This window comes from Geotrypetes seraphini, chromosome 17, assembly GCF_902459505.1.
Source record: "Geotrypetes seraphini chromosome 17, aGeoSer1.1, whole genome shotgun sequence".
NCBI lineage: Eukaryota > Metazoa > Chordata > Amphibia > Gymnophiona > Dermophiidae > Geotrypetes > Geotrypetes seraphini.
The window spans coordinates 40,575,633-40,599,698 of record NC_047100.1 but is presented as its reverse complement, the minus strand read 5'-3'; the positions used below and the strand labels follow the sequence as shown (position 1 = coordinate 40,599,698).

At 43.3% G+C, this 24,066-nt stretch overlaps 1 protein-coding gene across 1 annotated transcript in view; it reads left to right on the top strand.

Moving 5' to 3' along the window:
* Positions 1-23,331, top strand: part of SEMA3G (semaphorin 3G) — a 194,815-nt gene extending 171,484 nt beyond the window's left edge. Inside the window, exons 15-16 of the mRNA XM_033926687.1 lie at positions 2,849-2,988; positions 21,397-23,331. Of these exons, the coding sequence (XP_033782578.1) occupies positions 2,849-2,988; positions 21,397-21,864 (608 nt within the window). The 3' untranslated portion in view covers positions 21,865-23,331. The remainder of the gene's footprint in view (positions 1-2,848; positions 2,989-21,396) is intronic.
* Positions 23,332-24,066: the final 735 nt, after the last annotated feature.

Here is a 24,066-nt window from a genome sequence, read left to right as displayed (position 1 = left end):
ACGCAGCTATTCCACAAAATGGCACCCAAATGCAATGGTGCAAAGCTTGAAGGTAGGCACGCATAAATGATAGAATATTATAATTTACACTTCTCCCTCCAAATTCTCGGATTTAGGGTTTGCGACTTCAGTTATTCGCGAGTTTCTAAACTCTGACCCACCCCCGCCTCCCGGACCTCTCGAAGCTGTACCTAATTGGCAAAGCGGTGAAGTGGGGCAGGAGAGCTCTTCTTACGTTGCTACCCCTTGCAGAGCCGTCAACCAAAATGGCTGCTGTGAGTTCCCGCTGAGGTCTTGAAAGACCATGGAAAATCGCAGCAGACATTTTAGTTGACGGCTCTGCATGGAGCAGAAACGTTGGATGATCGCTCCTGCCCCGCTTCACTTATAGACCACCAGGTAAGGTGTGGAGAGGTCCAGGAAGGAGGCGGTGGTGGGTCAGAATCAGCCCTAAAAGTTATTTGCGATTTTTCCATATTATCGGGTCGGCACTAGCCCTAACCCCCGCAAATATGGAGGGAGTAGTGTATACACTTTTGTTGTAATCTAGGCCTGAGCATTTACCTCACCTCTACGACTGGTATTACAATAGTTACGCCTAAATTATGCATGTGCATTTTCACTGCTAGGCTGGTATTCTATAAAGGAAAGTAGATGTTGATTGTCCTTTATAGAAAAGGCTTCAAATAAGTGCTATCTTGATGCCTAAATACAGGCGTCCCCTTATAGCAGGGATCTCAAAGTCCCTCCTTGAGGGCCGCAATCCAGTCGGGTTTTCAGGATTTCCCCAATGAATATGCATTGAAAGCAGTGCATGCACATAGATCTAGTCAAAGGCCGTCAAAACAGCTGTCAGGGAGGCTAAATTCCACATGGAGGAATCTCTAGCTAAGAACATCAAGAAGGGAGATAAATCATTCTTCAGATATATCAGTGACAGAAATAAAAACTCAGGAGGGATTGTACGTCTTAAGAAACCAGACAGAGGCTACATGGAAAAAGATTCAGAAAAAGCACAGCTGCTTAATGACTATTTCTGCTCAGTATTTACCAGAGAAGCACCGGGGCTTGGCCCTCAGCTACAGACAAGGGTTGCCTCAATTGACCCGTTTAGTAACTTCAAGTTTACGCCCAGCAGTGTCTACGGTGAGCTGTCAAAACTCAAGGTTAACAAGGCGATGGGACCTGGCAACCTACACCCCAGGGTGCTTAGGGAATTGAGTGAAGTCTTGGCGGAGCCACTGTCCGCACTCAACCTCTCTCTCAGTACAGGCAGCGTCCCGATGGACTGGAAGACGGCTAACGTTATTCCACTCCACAAGAAAGGCTCCAAGATGGAGACGGCAAACTACAGACTGGTGAGTCTCACATCAATAGTGAGTAAACTAATGGAAACTCTTATCAAACATCAATTGGATACAATCCTAGATGAGGAGAATCTACGGGACCCCCGTCAACACGGATTTACTAAGGGGAGATCATGCCAATCCAACCTAATCAGCTTCTTTGACTGGGTGACAGGGAAGCTGGATGTTGGGGAGTCCCTGGACTCCCTGGACATAGTGTACCTGGACTTCAGCAAAGCATTCGATAGCGTACCACACCGCAGGTTACTAAGCAAGATGAGTTCTATGGGATTGGGCGATACATTGATGAAATGGGTTGGGAACTGGCTTGGAGGTAGACTTCAGAGGGTGGTGGTGAACGGCACTCCCTCAGAAATGACGGAGGTGATCAGTGGGGTGCCGCAGGGTTCGGTCCTGGGCCCGATCCTATTCAACATCTTTATAAGTGACTTAGCAGAAGGACTGTGAGGTAAAATGACATTATTTGCCGATGACGCCAAACTAGGCAATGTTGTGGGCATTAACCCAACGGACGAAGATTCAATGCCTGACAACATGATGCACGACCTGCTCCTCCTGGAGCGCTGGTCTAGGGACTGGCAACTCAGCTTCAATGCCAATAAATGCAAAGTTATGCACCTGAGCGGCCATAACCCATGTAAGATATACACCCTTAATGGAGAGATCCTAACTAAAACGGTACCTGAACGAGACTTAGGGGTGATCGTCAGTGAGGACATGAAAGCTGCCAATCAAGTGGAGCAAGCTTCATCCAAGGCAAGACAAATCATAGGTTGCATACGGAAGGATTTCGTCAGCCGTAAGCCGTAAGTCATTATGCCATTGTATAGGTCAATGGTGAGGCCCCACCTGGAATACTGTGTGCAATTCTGGAGGCCGCACTATCGTAAGGATGTGCTGAGACTGGAATCGGTCCAGAGAATGGCCACCCGGATGGTCTCGGGACTCAAGGATCTCCCGTACGAAGAAAGGCTGGATAAATTACAGCTATACTCACTCGAGGAGCGCAGAGAGAGGGGTGACATGATAGAGACATTCAAACATCTCACGGGCCGCATCGAGATGGAAGAAGATATCTTCTGCTTCAAGGGTCCAGCGGCAACAAGGGGGCATCCGTGGAAAATTAGGGGCGGAAAACTGCATGGGGACACCAGGAAATTCTTTTTCACTGAAAGGGTGGTTGATCGCTGGAATAGTCTCCCACTTCAGGTTATTGAGGCCAGCAGCGTGCCTGATTTTAAGGCCAAATGGGACAGACACGTGGGATCTATTCACAAAGAAAGGTAGGGGAGGGTCTTTGAGGTGGGCAGACTGGATGGGCCGTGGCCCTTATCTGCTGTCTATTTCTATGTTTCTATGTCATGCATATTCATTGGGGAAATCCTGAAACCAGACTGGATTGCGGCCCTCAAGGAGGGACTTTGAGATCCCTGCCTTATAGAATTGACCTCTAACTCTTCATGTATATGTGTGTTTGTTAGTGGACAAGTTGGATAATGTGGAAGAGAAGATTCTTTATGGAATGGAGCAGAACAGCACTTTCCTGGAGTGTATCCCTAAGTCTCCTCAGGCGATGGTGCATTGGTTCGTGCAAAGACCCTACAGTGACCGAAGGGATGAGGTGAGACCTTTATAGGTTATTGTCTTCTCTACTTATGCCTAATCACACTTCCTAAATCTATCCTTTCCGCTAAATATTTGCGTGTACAGAGAAGATGTTAGCAGATAAGGACCACATCACCTACCAGTGTATTTGTGCTACTGTAGATTCTTTGCAATCTGTGGTTATTTTTTTTTCCCTTTCCATTGTCAAAAGGCCATCTTTGGAGGTAATTCTGTAAGTGAATTGACCATGTAAAAGCATTTTATATGCTCAAGCAGTAGTGTATCCAGGCCCTCCCCAAATTGCAGTACCGTCTGCTGCTATGGCTGGTGAGGAAACCCAAGCTCCACCAGCAGAAAAAGTCCTCCACCGGTGGCCCATCAGTTGCGTAGCTGGGACTCAGTGGGCCTTGAGTAGTGTCAGGTTTGTTAGTGGCCCCCACAATGTATGGTTGGTGGGGTCACTTGAGAGGCGCCCTGACAAAAGCTTGGAATCTTATTCTGTGTATAGAAACTATTGTATGTCCCAGTATCTTTCTGTTTAGAATTTGTAAACTGTTTGAAACAATGGTTAATTTAATTGATAAAGAGGGTGTGATACTTGCAGGCATGGTAGATGGGATTAGTCTCTGGCTTCTTTGTCCCATTCAAGCAGCCTATCTTCTTGATAAACAGTCCAGTCTGGCTAAATGATTAATGTATGTGAATTCTGCATCCAGAGTCAGATTGATATAATTTCCCATAGGCCTTCGCTGACATTAGTAATGCCAACTGAGAATGTTAGCAATAGCTATGCTGACAAGTAGGAGGACCCATATGGAAAAATTATGTTCTTACCTGTTAATTTTCTTTCCCTTAGACGCAGCAGATGAATCCAGAGACCAATGGGATAGCTCACATCTACCAGCAGGCGGAGATAGATAAACTGATTAACAGGTGGTCCTATTGGCTGGCACTCCTCCTGTCTCATCAGTATAGCTCCTTGCCCAAGCACACGTAACCAGCAATAGGCATAGCATGTAAAAAACTTCTTTCCCATAACAAATCTCAAAATGCAATAATACAGAAAACAACCTGCCATAATAACAAACTCCGAAAGTTGCAAAAGAAAAAACCGAGAGACAATATCCAGAAAGGGTAGAGCTCTGGATTCATCTGCTGCGTCTAAGGGAAAGAAAATTTAACAGGTAAGAACATAATTTTTCCTTCCCTAGCAAAAGCAGCAGATGAATCCAGAGACCAATGGGATGTAGCAAAGCAATCCTCAATCTGGGTGGGAAGCAAACGCCGCCTCCGCAACAACCGAAGCACAAAACGCCCCTACCGCATGCGCCCCCACATCCAAGCAGAAATGGGGAGAGAAAGCACGCTCGGAAGACCAATTAGCCGCGAGACAAATCTCCTCCAAGGAAAAAACCTCTGGGCCGAGCCCAAGAAGTAGCCATTGCTCCAGTGGAATGGTCATGAAGTTCTTTCGCCAACCGCTTCCCTGCCAGCAAGCAAGCATAAAGAATGTCCTCCTGGACCCATTGAGCGATGGAGGCTTCGGACGCCACCAAACGTTTGAGGCGTCCCTTGAAGAATGCAAAAAAGGAGATATAAACAACTAAAAGTCGTAAGAAACCGAGCTCACAGAGAACGCTACGTACATATCAAAAAATGCAGTGAATAAAAGCACTGCTGCCAATTTCCCCTCCCAGGAAGAAGGAAGGAAAAGCGAGCATGACATAAAAGAAAGGATGACACCCCCCTAGAAAGAAATAATGGTACCATCCGAACTGATACCCCATATTTCGGAAATCAGAAATAGGAATCCCCGTTGAACAAGGCCTGCAACATAGAAAACTGCAGAGCTGAAGCCATGGCCACAAGAAACCCCATGTTCAACGGCACAGCTCTTTAGAGTCCCAAAAGACAAGGATGAAATGAAGCCTTCGGTATACTGGGAAGAAGTACGTGAAGATTGTACTCCAAACCGGGCTTTCTAAGAGGCGCATGAATATACCGCACTCTGTTTAGGACCTGAACTACATGAAGCTGAGAAGTAAGCGAAGAGCAATATACCTAGCCCTTGTAACAAGCTAAGAATGGCACTAGAAGCTGAAGGGAATTGAACGCTAAGCCCTCGGCAATACACCTGTGCCAAAAGGAACTCTGGAGTGGTTCAAATGTTAAGAAGCACCCAAGAAAGGAAAAACCTCCAAAAGGAAGCAGAAGCCACAGGAGAAGACGTCCGTAGCACCTGGATAAGAGAAGAAACAACCTGCTTTGCATAATCCTTACATGTCAGCCAAGATTTTTAAAAAAACTAGGTCGTAATACTAAAGTAGTACAAATATCCATGTTGAACGGACCCTAGGCGAGCAAAGCCGGAGATACCAGAAAACTTCTTAGTCCGGCTGTCGAAAGACTCATCAAATCCGCAAAGTAAGGATGGCGCCGCCAATCCAGAGATTCTACAAATACTGTGCCCGGAAAGCGAGCTTGAGGTGGCAAATCCAAGCCATCATCAGCCAGCGGAAAACACTGAAAAAGAGAAGGCAGAAGCGAGAAAGGAGCCATGCAGCTACCCCCTCTAACTCCTACTCCCTGGGTCAGCCGAAGAAGCTAGGAAGCTTAGAATTGAGAGACGAGGCCATGAGGTCTAGGTCAAGCAGATCTCACTTCCATAAAAAGAGCTAGAACGCTTGAGCCACAAATCTCAATATCCAGGATGCAGAAGATTACACTATTACTAACATGCACACTTTCCAGAGCGTACACAGCGCTGTACACTGTAACATACAAGAAATGGGTCATGCTCAGATTCCGGGGAGAGAAAGTCTATCCAAACTCTTATCCTGATCCATAAAAGGATCTGCCAACAGAAGACGAAGATGAGAGTCTACCCATTGAAGCAGAACAACTTCACCTGCCAACTGAGTACAACACCTACTGCCCAAACTGTAGAGAAATACCCCCATCCTAATACTGACCAAAAGGATCCTCAGCGGCAATCCGGAAGAATGATCTGAAGCTCCAGAAAGGTAGCCTGACCCTGCTCAAGAGCAGAAGAATGAACAAGTACTGAGTCGCCTCTGAAGACTAGACTCCAGGAGCTGAGGATGGAAGCCACAGAGCCCCCCAACCCGACAGCCCGGGATGGTCGGTGGTCATGAGATAGTCCAGCAAAGACCGAGGCATGCCTTGAAAAGAAAAATCGTGCTGAGCCACCAAATCATACAGAGTGATGCAGGAGGAGCATACCAAATAATTGGTGCCCTGAGATACCGGGAACCACCGGAACAAAAGTGACTGCTGTAGCGTAAGAAGGGGAAAGCAAGCCGAAGTCCCCAGTGGAGTCAGCAATATGGATCCCAGAAACTGTACAGAATCCCTTACTCTTGGTCATGGTAAGCGAAGAAGAATACCAATCTGAGACCGAGACCCCACACCCAAGTCTCCGGAAAGAAACACATGTCTCTCCTATATGAATAAAAACATCACCCCGATATACCTATAAATAGTACAGGAGAAAAGAGTGCTGTGCAAATTCAAAGATGCACCTGTAAAGAACTGAGGAAAAGATATCACCCTTTTCGTGCCAGTCAAAAGGCCCGACTGGAAGTCGTCCGAATCAAGCAGGCAGTCAAGAAGAAATTAGATGAATCGCCTGGTAGCGCCAAAAAGGTACCACCGCCCACATCACCTAAAACGTTCGTGAAGCCTTGGGTAGGCAAAATGGCATGTGCCAAAACCGAAAGCGCCGCTCCAAGAGAGGCAGGCAAACCAAGTGCCGATTCGGAGTCCATAGAGAAAATGTAAATATACTCCAAGGTTGTCTGCAGAAATGTGTAACCCCGAGAAACTAATTTAGCAGAATGGGATCCAGCCTGCCCAAAGCCCCCTATCTCGGGCACCATGCAGTAAGTGGAACAACGTCCCTTAGTTCCCAAAGAACTACAAGAACCGTCCTAAGGACCAGTAACACTGAAAAGGGAAACACAAAACATAGAGACTCCAAGAACAAACTGGAAAACCTGAGGAGAATGTAAAGATGCAAGCATCCTGAAAAATCTTCACAGCCCTCTGACCTGACATTTCTCCCTCATGAGAAAGCCTGAAGAGTCATTGGAAGAAGTCAAGATCCCCTCAGAATGAAGTGCAGAAGATCAGGGAATGGCAGAATGAGACTGTAGGATCTGCAAGAAGATTCTCCTAGGAAAAATCAAGGTTCACAATGTAAAGAGGAATATACTGGAACCATGAAAACAGTACTAACCCCATGCAACATGAGCGAAATACGTATGTCCTTTAAAGTGAATAAGTACTAGACTCAATCAAGATGCTGCATCTACCACCCCGTGGAAAACAACAGCATCCTTACAGGTATCAGACAAAGCTCACATCGTTAATGAGAGCTTCAGGGATGAGGCTAACAGCCACATAGTGCGTGATCCTCCATGGGTTTGATAGAACAGGTAACTGGCTCCTGGTTAAAAGGAACTGTACAGCCCTTCCTGTCTGGACGGGGAGCCCGTCTAGCATGTGCCATGAGAAAATGGTGACAGGAGAAACCAGGATGATAAGCATGGAAATCTGAAGTCCAGGCCCCCTCAGAAATAGAGAAAGAGAGTCCTGGCCGCAGGAATATGCGCAGTGTCATTATGCCCATAGAGACAGCCTGAACTTGGAAACTGCTTGTACTACCTGTAGGCATAAATATCCTGTGCCACTACTAGACACATGCAGCTCAGCACAGAGGCCCAAACAAGGACAGTTACCAATAGACAAAGGCTCAATCTGCAGGGACCCCAAGAGAGACAATGAGATACCTGTGTGAAATACAGGGCACTATCTTACTGCTGATCTCACTGTGCCGTGAGTTGCCGTATGTCGCCCCAGTCTGGAGACAAACCAAGACTGGGTGACCTAGCACAGGTCAGAGTCTCTCTGGTAAACCCCTTGAGTGCTAACCCCAGAGTCCGATTAAACAAGCAGCTTCCTTCAAGGGAGTACAGCAGGAACACAGACATAGACATATAAAGCTGCCCAAGCTTGTCCCAAAGCTGGTGAAACACATACAACTTGTCTGAACCGGAAAGGAGAGAAGCCCCAGCATACCCTGACCAAAGTCAGCTGGAAACAAACTACCGGAACGCTGCAGCTCTCCCGCCGTCGCCGGAGACCCGTGCGCACGCCTGATTCTCGCTGACACGTGGCCGCTGCATCAACGCTCCTAGAAACATAGTCGGATTCGAGCCCCGCAAAATTTACCCTGCCGCGGCTTGCATAGAAAGAAAATCAGACTCGGGGAATAACCAGAAGAACGGCCCCCAGCGCCGGAAAACACATATCCCATCTCATGCGCGCTGCTATAAACCGGCACCTGCACAATCAGCTGCACATGGCTGTGACAAACACTGATGAATGAAAGAGAGTCTCAGAATAAACAGGACTACTGCTGCACTGAAACCCAACAAAGAGAACAAGTACGAGCATGAAATCGCATCGCTACTGCTGCGCTGTAACCAACAAGGAAACAAAGTGCGTGCATAAGGGCGGGAAGTCCCGGCTCCCTCCATGGATTTCTAGTCACAAAAACTTAGCCTCAATAAAATATCCATACCTTAAATGTATGATGACCCAACCCACAGTACTAAGACTCCCAAACAGAACCTGAAGTTCAAACAACTGTAAAAGTCAGACATACTCACAGCTTATTGTTAGGGTCGGTTGAAGCCAGTTTGCAGCAAAAGCATGGCAGAATGTAACAACTGTGGTCTCTTTTTTTTTTTTTTTTTTTACAGAGAAGGGAAAGAAGAAAAAAATTGAGACCCAGTCAGACCCTCTAGCAATGGAGGGAGGGTGAGGCAGGGACAAGGGGGGGCCCAAGTGTAACCTCTAAAGCCGGCCCCGTTTAGCCGGACACCCCTGTCTCACTGAAGAGAAACCTCAACAGGAGAAAATAAAGTTCCAGCCACAGCCAGAATTCAGGAGCTAGTTGAATAGCGACATTTTCCTGCTGGGAGATAGAGAATACTAGATAAACAGGAGGAGTGCCAGCCAATAGGACCACCTGTTAATCAGTTTCTCTATCTCCGCCTGCTGGTAGATGTGAGCTATCCCATTGGTCTCTGGATTCATCTGCTGCTGTTGCTAGGGAAGGGCCCCCTGGGTCCAGCATCCCCCCCCCTGCGCCTACGCTCAGCAGCTTACCCGTCTGCTGGATCCTCCAAATGCTACAGTGGCAGAGACAGCACCAAAGGCTGTCTCTCTGGCTGCTTAGTGCTGGTTAACTGAGATTCTACTGTACTGCCTTTGCTAATTGGCAGATGAAAGCAGTTAACAAGTTCAAATCAATAAGAAAGGAAAGGAACTACAATAAGAACATAAGAATTGTCATACTGAGATAGACCGAAGGCCTATCAAGCCCAGTATCCTGTTTCAACAGTGGCCAATCCAGGTCCCAAGTACCTAGCTAGATCCCAAGTAATAAACAGATTTTATGCTGCTTATCCTAAGAATAAACAGTGGGTTTCCCTAAGCCATCTCAACAATAGCCTTTGGTCTTCTCTTTTAGGAAATTATCCAAACCTTTTTTAAACCCCGCTAAGCTAACCACTTTCACTGGCAGTGAATTCTAGAGTTTAATTACACATTGAGTGAAGAAATATTTTCTCTGGTTTGACTTATATCTACTTCTTAGTAGCTTCAATGCATTCCCCCTAGACTTATTATTATTGGAAAGAGTAAACAAGCAATTCACATCTACCTGTTCCACTCCACTCAGTATTTTATAGATCTCTATCATATCTTTATTAAAAGCTTTATATACCGTGTATATAGCCAAAAAGGATCCAATCTCCCCTGAGCCCTCTTCTCCAAGCTGATGAGTCCTCGCTGCTCTAGCCTGTCCTCATAGGGAAGTCGTCCCATCCCTATTATCACCTTCATCGCCCTTCTCTGTATTTTTTCTAATTCCACTATATCTTTTTTCAGATGCGGTGACCAGAATGTTAGGTAAACAGAACCACACACTCAAAGCAAGGACAATTCAGTGTAGGGATGGAGAAAGGAGAGGAGGAAGGTAACAATAATAGTAGGAATACCATTTTGAAAAAGCCCATGTCTTCAAGGAGGCCTTAAAAGTTTTTGAAGGAAGATTCAGCATTGTATGTGTCCTCTCTTTTATATTTTTGCAACATATCCAGGATAGGCAGAGACAGCTAAAACACTTGGCAATTAACTAGGGTGAAAGCTAATCGAAGACCACGTAAAATGAAGGTTGTCTGGGACTACTACCACTACCATTAATTATTTCTCTTATTATTATTCTTTATTTATCATTTTAAAAATTTTAACAAAATCAAACATTTTGTACAGAAAGATTGTCAGATTGATCTCAAAATAGTAAGTAAATTTTTAACATAAAAGGAACAAAATTCAAATCGGACAATCTCAAGTCCTCAATAATTGTGTGATCCAAGATATATATAAGAGTGAACTTTTAAGGAAATCAATTATAAATTCTATATAATAAAGAACAGTATCATGTGTCTGACTTGAGGAATTATTCTATTACCAAGTCCAACAATTACTTAGTTGTTATTGTGGTAGTTGTTGTTATACCCTCTTTTTCCAGACGTTTCAGTGTCAGAAAAGCTGTAAGTTGAGATGGCTCAAAAAACACATACTTATTATCACGATATCTTACTATACATTTACATGGGAAACGTAAAAAGAAAATGCCACCCAGCTGTGTAACTCCTGCTTTCAACAAAAGAAACTGACGTCTACGATTCTGAGTTTCTCTGCTAACAACTGGAAACATTTGAATTTTCAAACCCAGAAACTCCTTACTCTTGTTCCTGAAGAACATTTTCAAAATCCAATCTTTATCCGGCAACAATGCCACAGATAGTATAAGAGTTGCTGGTTTAACCAAATCTTTATCTGATGTTTCCAAAATTGCTGTCAAATTTTGTTGAAGGTCTTGTATTTCCTGTCTCTTATCCTCCGAATGTTGACCCCTTACATTCATAGGCAAATAATATACTCGAGTGAGAGGAGGCAATGATTCCTCAGGAATATTAAATATCTCCATGAAGTACCTTTTTATCATCTCTCTCGGGTTTACTGATAAGATTTTAGGAAAATTTAACAGTCGTAGGTTATTAGTCCGATAGTTGTTTTCCATAATTTCCAATTTTTTCCTAAACCATTAATTATTTCTATAGCGCTACCAGACACACCCAGCGCTGCACAGAGTCACAAAGAAGACAGTCCCTGCTCCAAAGAGCTTACAATCTAAACAGATAAGACAGACAAACAGGATGTCATGGATACAGTTAAGGGGAACGGTTAATCATCTGACTGGGTTGGAGGGCAGAGGGGAGTACAGGACAATCAAGCCATTGTAACATCACTGAGGAGGTTGGCTCTTATTGGTGGAAGAACCATTATGACATCACAAACTCCGCTCTGCTTCCTAAAGACAAACTGGATGTCATGGATACAGTTAAGGGGAACGGTTAATCATTGGGCTGGGTTGGAGGGCAGAGGAATAGGGTTAAGGATTGAAAGCTATATCAAAAAGATGGGACACCCAATACCCTTGCACCAGACCTACAGACAGGCCCATATGTTGCCTAAGAAACTGCAGCCTACTGACTTCAAGGGATTGCATTATTCTACCCTTCCATTACTTTGCCCATGCAGATGTCCAAAAGAATGGGACAATTCATCGTGGGGCATTTCAGCGCGGCTGCGATGAAACAGCCGCGATGAATCGTCCCGGCTGGGCTTTAGGCGGCAAGCCGGGAATGCAGGGAGGGACAAAGGTGGAATGTGATTTAAACTTGTTTCAATTGCTGAAAGCTCCGGCAGCTTCTCCTCCCCGGGCCCAGGATCCCCACCAGCCACCTCCCCAGTACCTGGGTTCCCTGCCAGCCACTGCCACCTGCTTCCCGGCCACAACCTGCAGCCTGCGGCTCTGGGGCCGACGCAAGGGGCATGGGGGACATACCCCCCCCCTCCAAACACTGAATCGGATTCATCAGGGCCAGTTCATCACGCTGAAACGGCCACAATGAACTGGCTTGCGGAGTGTTTTATGCTAATTGTAATGTGTCCATCTCCCAGCCTTTTAAATCCTTGCCCATTGCTTTTGTATGGCTATGTGCCAGTAAACTATTGGAATTTGTGGGAGGTGTATCAGCCTGGGAGGGCGTTGAGGTCAGAAGGTACAATGAAATTGATCTCTATGAAGGAAAATGTTGTCCGATACGTTAAATTTTGAATAGCAATGATGTCTGTGGCAGGAGTGAAATTATGGAATCATCTTCCCAACATCCTGAGGACCTGTTCAAGTTTAGAAAAATGTTAAAGACCGAGCTATATGTTGAGGCCTTTTTTTAAAATTTCATGCTGCAAGTTGGTCAGGATATTTTGAATGCAATTAAGATGATTTAATGTCGCAGAGTTTGCTAATATATTGCTTCCCCAGTTTTCGAGGGATACTGCTAGTATGTGATTGTGTTGTAACTAAAGATGGTTTTTTATGTATCTACTTAATATTCCATCCTTCAAACATATCAATACTTTGAGATTACATTACATTAGGGACTTCTATTCCGCCTATACCTTGCAGTTTAAGGCGGATTACAAAAGAGCTAACTGGACATTTCCAGTGAAGTTACAACAGTTTTGGGGTTGGTTTTTTTTTTTTTTTTTTTTGTTACAAGGGAGGAGAGGTACCTGGATTAGTTCCGGAAGAACTTGCAAATTGGATATTAAATTGACTGTACGTTACTGTGTGATATAACAAATAGATTACAGTTAGAGTACAAATAAGATTATGTTACATTTCAGGGATCTGAATACTTGGTTGGTGTTTTGGGGGAGGAAGAGATTATTTAAGTGGAGGTTTTGGGGGAGAATTTATCTAGGAGGAGGGGGAAGGGTTGGGTTAAGATATCTGGATACATTTTTTAAAAAGTAGGGTTTTGATTTCTTTTCGAAAAGTTTTGAAGTCGCCCGTTGCCGTCAACAGATTGGAGATGGAGTGGTTAAGTTTTGCTGCTTGTGTCGCCAGAAGGTTATCAAACATCTTTTTGCGCTGAGTGCCCTTGAGTGGAGGGAAGGCAAAAGGGTTCAGAGTTCTTCTTTGTCTTGAGGTGAGGATCTGGTTTAGGCGGTTGTTTAGATAGGGGGGGGGCGGAGCTTTGAATAATAGACAGAATTTGAATTGAATTTGTGCTTGCATAGGTAGCCAGTGAGAGTCTAGGAAGGCAGTTGTAATATGATCATATTTTCTCAGGGAGTAGATCAGTCTGAGGGCAGTGTTTTGTATAGTCTGAAGTTGTTTTATCATGTTGGCAGGACAAGGTAGATAGAGGGAATTGCAATAGTCCAGTAGACCTAAGACTAGGGATTGGACAATTAGCCTGAATTGTGCTGGGTCGAAAAATAATTTTTCAGTGACTGCACCTTCCCTTTGGAACTCCATTCCCAATTACATAAGGGAAGAAACCTTCCTAGGCCCCTTTAAGGCAAAGTTGAAAACTTTCTTATTCTTAGACGCTTTTGATGCATAAACTGCCCTCGTAACGGCGCAATCTCTATGTTGGTTTTAAATTCAACCCTTTTCCTATTGTTTTTATTCCCTTATTTGTTCTTTCCTGTACATATTTGTAGTTCTTCCCTTTTTTTCTTCATGTCCTCACTTTTGTTTGTCCGATGTTCGGTTTTGTTTTTACTAATCAATCCCCAGTAATGATAACACTTTTTTGTTTTTAATCTTTTGTTCTGTCTTATTGTATGCCATCACAATAAATAATATCCCTATTATTTCTGTGTCTGCCACTAAAATCTTGGGTGTAATAACAGATATGATGCGATCTCTTGCGAACATTCTAGACCCCCAATCCCTCAACATTTTTTTTTTTGTTTTAATTCTTTATTTAAATTTTAACTACAATTCACAAGAGTAATCTTGTTCAATGCAATACAGAGAAAGAAACAAATTTCACCAAATACAATATATCAAATTTGAACAAAACATTTCAAATTGAAATAAAACATTTTATCCCTTCCTTAGACCACAATAAAAGGGGTGTGATAATCAAATAATATTGGAGACATAAATTAAAGAATTTAATTCAAAGGAAAAGGCTTAGTGAGGCATGTCTACCTTCTCATTATATTCCATTCTACATCAGTCCTTGGTAATATTTTTAACTCTTAGGAACTCCTTTAAATGGTCTGAAGAAAAAAAAAACATATTTAGTTCCCAAGTACCTTACCAAACATTTACAAGGGTAGGCTAATAGGAATGTAGCACCCAATTTAAGAGTTTCTTGTCGTAAGGAAAGAAAATCTTTCCTTCGCTCCTGAGTCACTTTGGAAACATCTGGATACATCCAAATACGTTGTGCTCCAAATAGTTTTTGAGAATTTTTAAAAATATAATCTTAAGATCATATTTAAATCTTGCTCAAAAACAAAAAATATTAGAAGCGTAGTTCTCTCAGTATCTGGATTCAAAGTTTGTTCTAAAAGAGCAGTAACATTAGCAAAGTCAATCTGTTCCTCTTGTCCATTATTTTTCTCCATATTCTTTTGAGGAATCTTTTTATTTGGCAAACAGTAAATCTTATTTAAAGTAGGAATATTATCAGAAGAAATTCCCAAGTTCTCAATCAAATATCTTTTGAAGAAATCAATAGGCGGAATTCCCTCAACATTTTAATACATTCCCTTATCATATCTAAGCTCGATTATTGTAATGCACTATATAAGGGTATTTGTCAAAAAGATATCCGTCGCCTACAATTGATACAAAATACTGCCATAAAAATGATCACAAACAGGAAAAAATTTGACCACGTCACTCCTCTATTAAAAACTGCTCACTGGTTACCAATTCCATACCATATCAAATATAAAATAGCTATTCTTTCTTTCAAGACTCAAAACACTAAAGAACTGGCCTTTATCCACAAACTTCTTATCCTACATGAACCTAAGATCCTCTTCCCAGCACCTTCTTCATACACCATCTCTAAAAATCATTAGCACACGTCGAGCCACCTCATTTGCAATAACGGCACCTACGATATGGAATTCCTTACCTCTTTACATCCGGGCAGAAAAACATTTAGATAAATTTAAGGGAATTCTAAAGAGTGACCTTTTCAAAGATGCATTTGACTGTTAAACAGACTTGGATACAGCCAGAGAGGTTCATTAATTCTTATTCCCTATTTTCCATATTGTGAGTTACCTTTTATGTATTCTTTACTATTAATTTGTAGTTCTCCCAATTTTCCTATTGTTTTACGTTGGTCAAGTATTGTTTAGTGGGTATTTATTTGTTTACTGTCTTCCCCTTTTTAATACAAATTGTAAAACGCAAATTGTAAAATGCTTTGCGTTTTATCAAGATTTTAATAAACTTGAAACTTATTGTACACCGCTTTGATTTTGGATTAAGCGGTACAAGAAATTTTTAACAAACCCTGAACTATTGTGAATGTTTTACTGTGAACCGCTTAGGATTAGGTGGTCTATAAATTTTAGAAACAAAAATATTTGTTTAAAACATCTTTGTTCTTCCTATTTTCTCCAGTAATTCGTAGCATTATCCTTTCATCCTTGCTCTTTCCCCCATTTCATCCCTGCCTTTGCATTTTCCTTTCAAAGCACACTTCATGCGGGATTCTCTTCTGCACCTTTATCCCAGTCCTGGAGTTATCGACTGAAGGGACTGGGACAGATTCACAGTTTCTTTGCTACTCCATTCATAGTTCTTAGTTTCCTGAATTATTTCCTTTGTTTCATGGTTTTTCGCTCTCCAACCTTCTGCTTCTCCTCTATGTCTGCCTAAATGGTGTTAAGCCATCAGGCCGGGCATTCCTGTGAGCATGTCCTGACAGGCGAGGCTTAGCTCCTAGTCACTCAGCATGGCTTCTGACAACCTGAGAAGTGGGGCTTAAGTCCATGAGGCCGCAGGTCAGTGTATAATGGTGCACTGTGACAAGGGTGGGAGGATGTGCATCTGTGTTAAGTGATTTGTCAGGGTGTGCGTGTATATGAAGGTGCATTCATCTGGGCTGATTAAAAATCAGGTGGTGAATGTACAGTATTTGAGTTAAGAGCTGCACTGCAAAAAGCCAGTATTATTTAAGGTAAAATACTAAGAATGGCCTCTATAAAACCACCTCTCCCAAGGTAGAAACATAGAAAGATGACGGCAGAAAAGGGCTATAGCCCATCAAGTCTGCCCACCCTACTGACCCACCCCCCTTTAGTCTATGCCCTAATAACCCAATTCCTTAACTTAACCTTCGTAGGGATCCGACATAGGCATCCCATTTGTTCTTAAAGTCTGATACGCTGCTTGCCTCGATCACCTGCACTGGAAGCTTGTTCCAATGATCCACCACGCTCTCAGTGAAAAAATACTTTCTGGAGTCGCCATGAAATTTCCCGCCCTTGAGTTTGAGTGGATGTCCTCTTGTGGCCGAGGGTCCTTTGAGAAAGAAAATGTCATCTTCTACCTCGACACGTCCTGTGATGTACTTAAATGTCACAATCATGTCTCCCCTCTCCCTACGTTCTTCGAGAGTGTAGAGTTGTAATTTGTTCAGCCTCTCTTCGTACAAGAGACCCTTGAGGCCTGTAATCATCCTGGTGGCCATCCGCTGAACCAATTCAATTCTGCGCACATCCTTACGGTAATGTGGCCTCCAGAATTGTACACAGTATTCCAGATAAGGTCTCACCATGGCCCTGTACAATGGCATTATGACTTCAGGCTTCCGGCTGATGAAACTTCTATTAATGGGGGTGGGGAGAGTGTGGCACGGTGGTTAAAGCTACAGCTTTAGCAACCGGAGGTTGTGGGTTCAAACCCACACTGCTCCTTGTGACCCCGTGCAAGTCACTTAATCCCCCCATTGCCCCAGGTACATTAGATAGATTTTGAGCCCACCGGGACAGATAAGGAAAAATGCTTGAGTACCATGTAAACCATTCTGAGCTCCCTTGGGAGAACTACTAAACTAAACTAAGCCTTAAGTTTATATACCGCATCATCTCCACGGAAGTGGAGCTCAATACAGTTTACAAAGCTTAAAAATATAAGAAGAGAGAGGAGAAAGATTTACAAGAGCATATGGATAGAGGGGATGTAAACAGGAGAAGAAATGTTATATGTTAGAAAAAAGCCAGGTTTTCAGTTGTTTTCGGAATAGTTGGAGGGAGTCCAGGTTCCGCGGCGGGATAGTGAGATCGTTCCAAAGGCCCGTGATTTTGGAGAGGAGGGATTTTCCCAGTTTGCCTGCATGGAGGATGCCGTGTAGAGAGGGGAAGGATAGTTTATGTCTGTGGGCGGATCTGGTAGTGGCAGGCGTCGAGGTGATGAAGGATAGAGGGATTAGGGGCGGAAGGATGCCGTGAATGATCTTGAAAGCAAGGCAGGAGCATTTGAAATGAATTCTGGAAAGTACTGGGAGCCAGTGAAGAACAGTATAGAAAATTGAACCAAAAAAAAAAAAAAAAAAAAGGGAGGGGAGGTCAGAACTCAAACCCTGCAAAACAGCCATTCCAGACCTATTCTAACTATTGTATTGTATTTATTTGATTGAGCTTTAGTTTGTGTTCTGCATTTGTTGTAATGCACTGAAATGTATTTCCTGCTTCATTCACGAACTTGAGAGTCATCGAGCAGTGCGGTTCCTGAGGAAGGGGGTTCTCCCCCGAAACGGAGTCCGTTGGACATTTACTTCATTTACTGCTTATGGATCACCATTTCCATTACACACGGAGAAGCTAAGTCCTTACAGCCTGTGTATTTTTGAGCTTGGTTGGATTTGGACACTAACTTTCCAGTTTGGCCCCCAGCTTAGGGGTAAGAGATGAATTCCTTCTTTATTTTGATAATGTGTGTTTTTTTCATTTGAGTTTTTTCACACATTGCACATTTTGCACTAGTTAAGCACCACAAACATTATCCGGAGCAAGCCCGGGGATGTTTCGCAGTTAACACCTTTCTGGGTGTAAATTCGCGACAGCTTTTCCCTGGAGTTTCCAGAGGTTGCTGTGTGACTGAGGGTTTGTCCGGTTAATACTCTTAAATTAAATTATAGAATTATTTTCATTCTTTGCTCAGTTTGGAGTTGGACTTCATCTCTTTTCCTTAATCTTTGTAGACCTCTTGGGGTGAGGGAGGTTCTTTCATTTGTTAGCTTGTTGTTGTACCTCCTCCATTTAGGGTTCTATTTTTTGTCCTGAAATGTATTATGGCATTTGTATTCTAACAACTCCCAGTTAGATTCAAAGCAGCAAATAAATAGAAACTGAAAATGACATAGGAATAGTTTCAAGTTTATTAAGGCTTGATATACCGCTTTTCATTGCCAAAGTGGTTTACAATATTACATATTTTTAAAAAATTTTAAAACAATAGAACTGTAGATAAAAATGTAAGTGCATAGGTAGACAAGTTTCGTGAACAACTGCAACACACACAAGAGGGCAAAGGGAAGGGTTACATTGCTTAAATAAAAAGGTGGTAGGAAAGGGATAAATTGTAAGGGATAAATTCATCATCTAGGTCTCGTATGCTTCATTGAAGAAAAAGGTTTTAAGCATTGATTTGAATTTGGAGAGGTTGGATTCATGCCTAAGAGCAAGTAGAAGGATCAAATATTAAACCATGGAAGACTTGATGCAAGCAAATAGGTCTTCAAAGATTTTTGGAAAGAAAAATAAGAAGTACACAGCCTCAGACCATAGGCAAAGAGCACCGAAACGAATTTGCCTAAAAACATTATTTGCTTATAATACCCCCAAAAAGGGAAAATAAGGGAGACAAGAATCACTGGATCTGGATGCTCTAGAACAGTGTTTTTCAACCTTTTTACACCTATGGACCAGCAGAAATAAAATAATTATTCTGTGGACCGGCATCGGTCCGTGGACCGTCGGTTGAAGAACACGGGGCTAAGTCGTGAGCCAGACCCTGCCCATCTCTACCCAATCTCCACCCCAGACCCCGCCCCCATAATAGTACTAATTGCACCTTGAACGTCCCGTGCCTCATCTGGAAGCCTACCCTCTGACGTTGCAAAGTCAGAGAGAAGGCTTCCGGGTCAGGCGCAGGATGCCCGTAGGAGCCACTGCCCGTGGCTTTGTGCAAGAGGGAGCTGGCTCGAAGATAACGCCGCATCGATTGCACTATGGACCGGCGGTTGAAGAACACTGTTTTGGGCCTGATGCACATGCTGGCCCGGCAGGAAATTTCTGTGGACCAGCACTGGTCCATGGACCGGTGGTTGAAAAACATTGCTCTAGAACAAATAGGAAATAAAAGCAGTCTATAAATATTTAAGAACTCCAGACTTGTCCCTTCAAAGATTTTGTATATCAAACAAGCCAACTTCCTGAAGTTCATCTAGAACCTGATTTGGAATTGGGTGTCTTAACAAATACTTAAGAATAGAATAGAATAATATGGGGTTAATACTTAGCAGACACACATATGTGAGCTTAAGAAAGTCAAGGCTGGGTCTTCTCAGAAAGACCTATGTGAAAAGAGAAAGATAACAGTCCATGGAAAACCTAGCCTTTGATATTATATATATATATATTATGTGGTGCCCTTAGCCAACTTTTGTATCGGCACCCTTCACCCACAATCTGGTATCTCTCCCTCCACTCCCACCTGTGATCCAGCATCTCCGTCTCTCTCTCGTTCCCTTCTTCTGCTGGACCATGCGAGGCTATGGCTCTGGACACTGATGATAAAGGGTGCCATCTAACCCTTTAATAATAATAATAATAACAACTTTATTTTTGTATACCGCAGTACCAGAATAGTTCAGAGCGGTTTACATTACAAGAGACTGTTCATCTACAGCGAAGTTACAAATCAGTCAATCAATCAATATAGCTTAGCAAGTCGGGAGCAGGCAAGAAGGAGATAGCAAGGTTATAAACAAGTCAATCAGTGTAGCTAGGTAGGTAGGAGGTGCAGGTAGGTGGGAGGTACAAGACGTAGTTAAAGGTAGAGATAGAAGGAGGGCGGGAGTCAGAGATATTTGTCAAAGAGATAAGTTTTGATTGATTTCCTGAAAGTTTGGTAGGAGGGAGAATTAGAGATGAGAGTGGATAGACATTTGTTCCATTTGCCTGCCTGGAACGCCAGGGATCTGTCAAGGAATCTCTTGTAGATGCAGCACTTTAGGGACGGGAAGGCAAACAAGTGGGCGTTACGTGTGCAGGTGGGGCCAGGACGGACAAAGTAATCTGACAGGTAGATTGGGGACGAGCCTGTTAGGGTTTTGAAGCAGAGGCAAGCAAATTTTGAAGAGTTTGCCTTTAGGAGTTTGAAGGTAGAATGGACTGGGATTTTGGCACCCTTTATCACTGGCACTCCGGGCCAGTGCTTCACTTGGCCATAGGTTGAGCTAGCCTTGTATCTGTGGTTTTTGTAGGTTTTTAAAAAATCTTTTCACTGCCTTCAGCATTTTACAGAAAGGTGGATGTAGAAAAATGAAGGCAGATAAAGACCGTATGGACCTATCCATTCTGTCCATCTATTCCATCCAATGGCATAGCGAGGGAGATGGCATTCTGGGCAATGGTGCCTGGCATTGCCGCACCTTGTGCCCCCCTCCACACACTTGAGCACCCCCCCCCCGGTACCTATTGACATGTTCACTGTCACGAGCGGCATCTTCCACCTTCTGCTCGCACTGGCTTCGGCTCCCTTTTTAACATCATGCCCTGGTCCCGTGACCATCAGAGGGGAGCCAAGGCTGGCACTAGCAGCAAGTGGAAGATGCTGCTCGCACCGGCAAACATTTAAAGAGGTACCATGGGGGCAGAGATGAGAAGAGGCGCCAGAGCTGGCAACCCCCTTGAAGATGGCACCCAGGGCAGTCCGCCCCTCTACCCATTTACTATGCCACTAATTCCATCTACTGTTCCTTCCTCTCCCTCTGAAATCCTATGTACTTGTCCAAAGCTTTCATGAATTCTCATACAGTATATAAGTTGGAGGAATAAATAAGTATTCAGGAACATGTATTGTGCCAATGCCAGGTGAACATAGGAACCTTCAGTCCATATTGTAAATCAGGAGTAGGACTGGGTAAGCTATGCCCATGAAATATACCTTATAGACTAGAAACTGTGATTAGGGTTAAGGACCGTGAAGGTAAGAAAAATAGCAAATGGAAGCTGCTTTTCTCTGAGTCTTGTTTGTATGGAAAAGGCTTCATAACCTACGGTGGCAGATAGTTTCTCTCTTGCTGTCCTGTCTTTGAAAATGCATTAGAAAATACTGCAAAAATATTCCTTGATCTCAAGACCTGTAGGCGCATGTACTGGCTTTTAATGAGCGAATGTAACTTCATGAATATGCCGCTCTTTCCTGCAGGTAAAGACGGATGAGCGGATTGTGAAGACCGAGCAGGGACTGCTCTTCCGTAAGATCTTCCGCCTGGACACTGGGACGTACTACTGCAAGACTCTGGAGCACGGCTTCGCTCAGACGGTTGCCAAGATCACTCTGGAGGTGGTGGAAAGCGAGCAGCTGGATGATCTGTTCCAACGGGAGAATGAGGACGAAGGGGGGCAACACCATGTGCCATGCATACTGCCAGCCCACCAGCGCCAGGTGCATGGCCAGAAGGCCTGGTTTAAAGACATCATGCAGCTGATTGGCTATGCCAACCTACAGCGGGTCGAGGAGTACTGCGAGCGAGTGTGGTGCAGCGACAAACAGCGTAAGAAGAACAAGCCTGCAAAAAGCAAGAACGCGCTGATCAATGAGAACGGGAAGAAAGGAAAAAACAAACTTCACCCTGAGCGCAACAGAATGCCTAGGCAGGCCACAGATACATAGACTAACCACCACTCATTCTTGTACTGGGTGTTGTATCTAGCAAGCAATGATGCCCCACAATTACTTACTGAGAAGGGGGTGAGACAGATATGGCTCCCTCTCAGACTCTGACTGCAGAAAGGCTACTAAGAAGAAGCCAACTGGAGTAAAAAGTCAGTAATTTACAGCTGTGGTCATAAGACAATACGGTGATCTCTCTGCACTCAAATAAGCTTTCAGTTAATCCTTGGGAAGTTTGCAGCTTTGTCCAGGAAACAGAAATTTAGTCATGGACGGTCCTATTTTCAGGCAGAGTCCATACGGGATTAGTTTACGTTGCATAAAACTCTCCCTGTCATTTGCACACTCTACAAATGATTGGGTGTATAACAAGCATGGGTGCGTCAGAAAATGGGACATTCCAGCACGCAATGTGAAATGGGTTCCGTACTCCATGGATAATGTCAGATAATGTTATGCAGAAAGGATTGGGCCACGTCAGATTACATGCTTAATCAGCTAGAAAGTTCTGACAATTACTAGGCAACCGATGGGATTTACCAGGCAACACTGGCCACCTCTCTTGTCGTGGTTGAAGAATCATTTTGGTGCATGCTTTTAAGTGGCATCCTTATGCATGAGAATAAAGTGCACATCTCAGTACTGTATTTTCAAACCGGGATCCTGAATATTCGTTCTGCATTAGTGAGTTGCAGGGACATCACCTCCGAACCCTTCATTTGTTCTACCTCTGAGTGTCGTGTTTGCTGAGTCCTGTCGGTATCTGGAAGGGAGGGAGGGACTATTGGAGAAAGGGAACAGCTTTTCTCAAAGATAAAGTATGTTTTCTGGTAGTAAAATGGGCTTTCAAAGTCAGATCAACTTGTATTTGATACAGCACTGTTCCCATCAATTCCATGTAAATAAAATGTATAATTGATCCTATTTTTTGATATTTTGGAAACTTTGTGTATAGAATTTTTGTCTGCTTGGTGAACTGATTTTTATTTTTTTAAATACTGTTCTTGTTTATTATCTGTGCTGTACATGTGAAAAAGAACCACTTTCAGGCTCTGTCCTTTGACCTGAGGAGCAAATTGACATAGGTTGTGAATAATCTTTTGGATGAATGTTCCTGCATCCTCTCTATGTAATATATCATACAGTTATAAATTAGGCTCCTTCTGCACATGCCCAGCAGTTGACCCTCTGTATGTGTATTTATGTTAATGTATATATAATATATATTTGTACATAGGCAGAGATGGTCCCATTTTCAGAAGGTGTTCTTCCATTCTGTATAAATGGAAAAAAAAATCCTTTGGGAACTCAAATCCTGCATTCCGACTGTTTCTAACCCTGGTTTGTAGAAAACCACAGCTATAAAATTTGGTTGCCGATAATGTGCATGAGTTATGTACTGAACAAAGCATTGTGATACCTACCATTGCATCATTTGGGTCATTAAAACACAAAATTGCTAATGTTTGGGTGAAGTTCTTCGCATTTTTTTTTCTTTTTGCTAGTGTCATGGCAGGATTCTCTGTTTGCTGAATAGCTAAAGAATCCTGCTCCCCTCAGGGATAACCCCAATAAAACCAATATAGGAAGGCATGGAGTGGCATTTTCTATAGGATGTCTGAGTTTCTACATTTTGAGAAAGATGTACAGAAATCCAGCAGAGAAAAAGTTCAAAACTACAAGACGTCTTATCATTTTTGTGTTTGAAAATGTGTTATCTAGATTAACTTTGGGCCCTTAGTACATCTATCTGTTGTGGCCATTCTCAAATATAAAGACGTCCACGTGAAAAACACGGAAAAGCAATCTTTCCGGACATCCAAGCAGCCAGCATTCTTAGCAAACTGTTCAGAGACAGCTGAGCATTCCTGAGCAGAATTACTGCAGAGAATGTCATATTAAAAGTCCCAAGTACAGATGTCACTATAACTTGCTTCTATGGTGAGCTCTCCAAAACCCACACAAAACTTACTGTACCTACCTGTACACCATCACAATAGCCCTTGTGCCTCAAGATCAGGGGTCTCAAAGTGAAGAACAGAAGGGCACTTTAAGGATTACGGTAGAGAATGTCATGTTAAAAGTCCCAGGTACAGATGTCACTATAACTTGCTTATACTGTATGGTGAGACATCCAGAACCTACTGTACCTACATAAAGATGCCATCTAGAGCAGGGATCTCAAAGCCCCTCCTTGAGGGC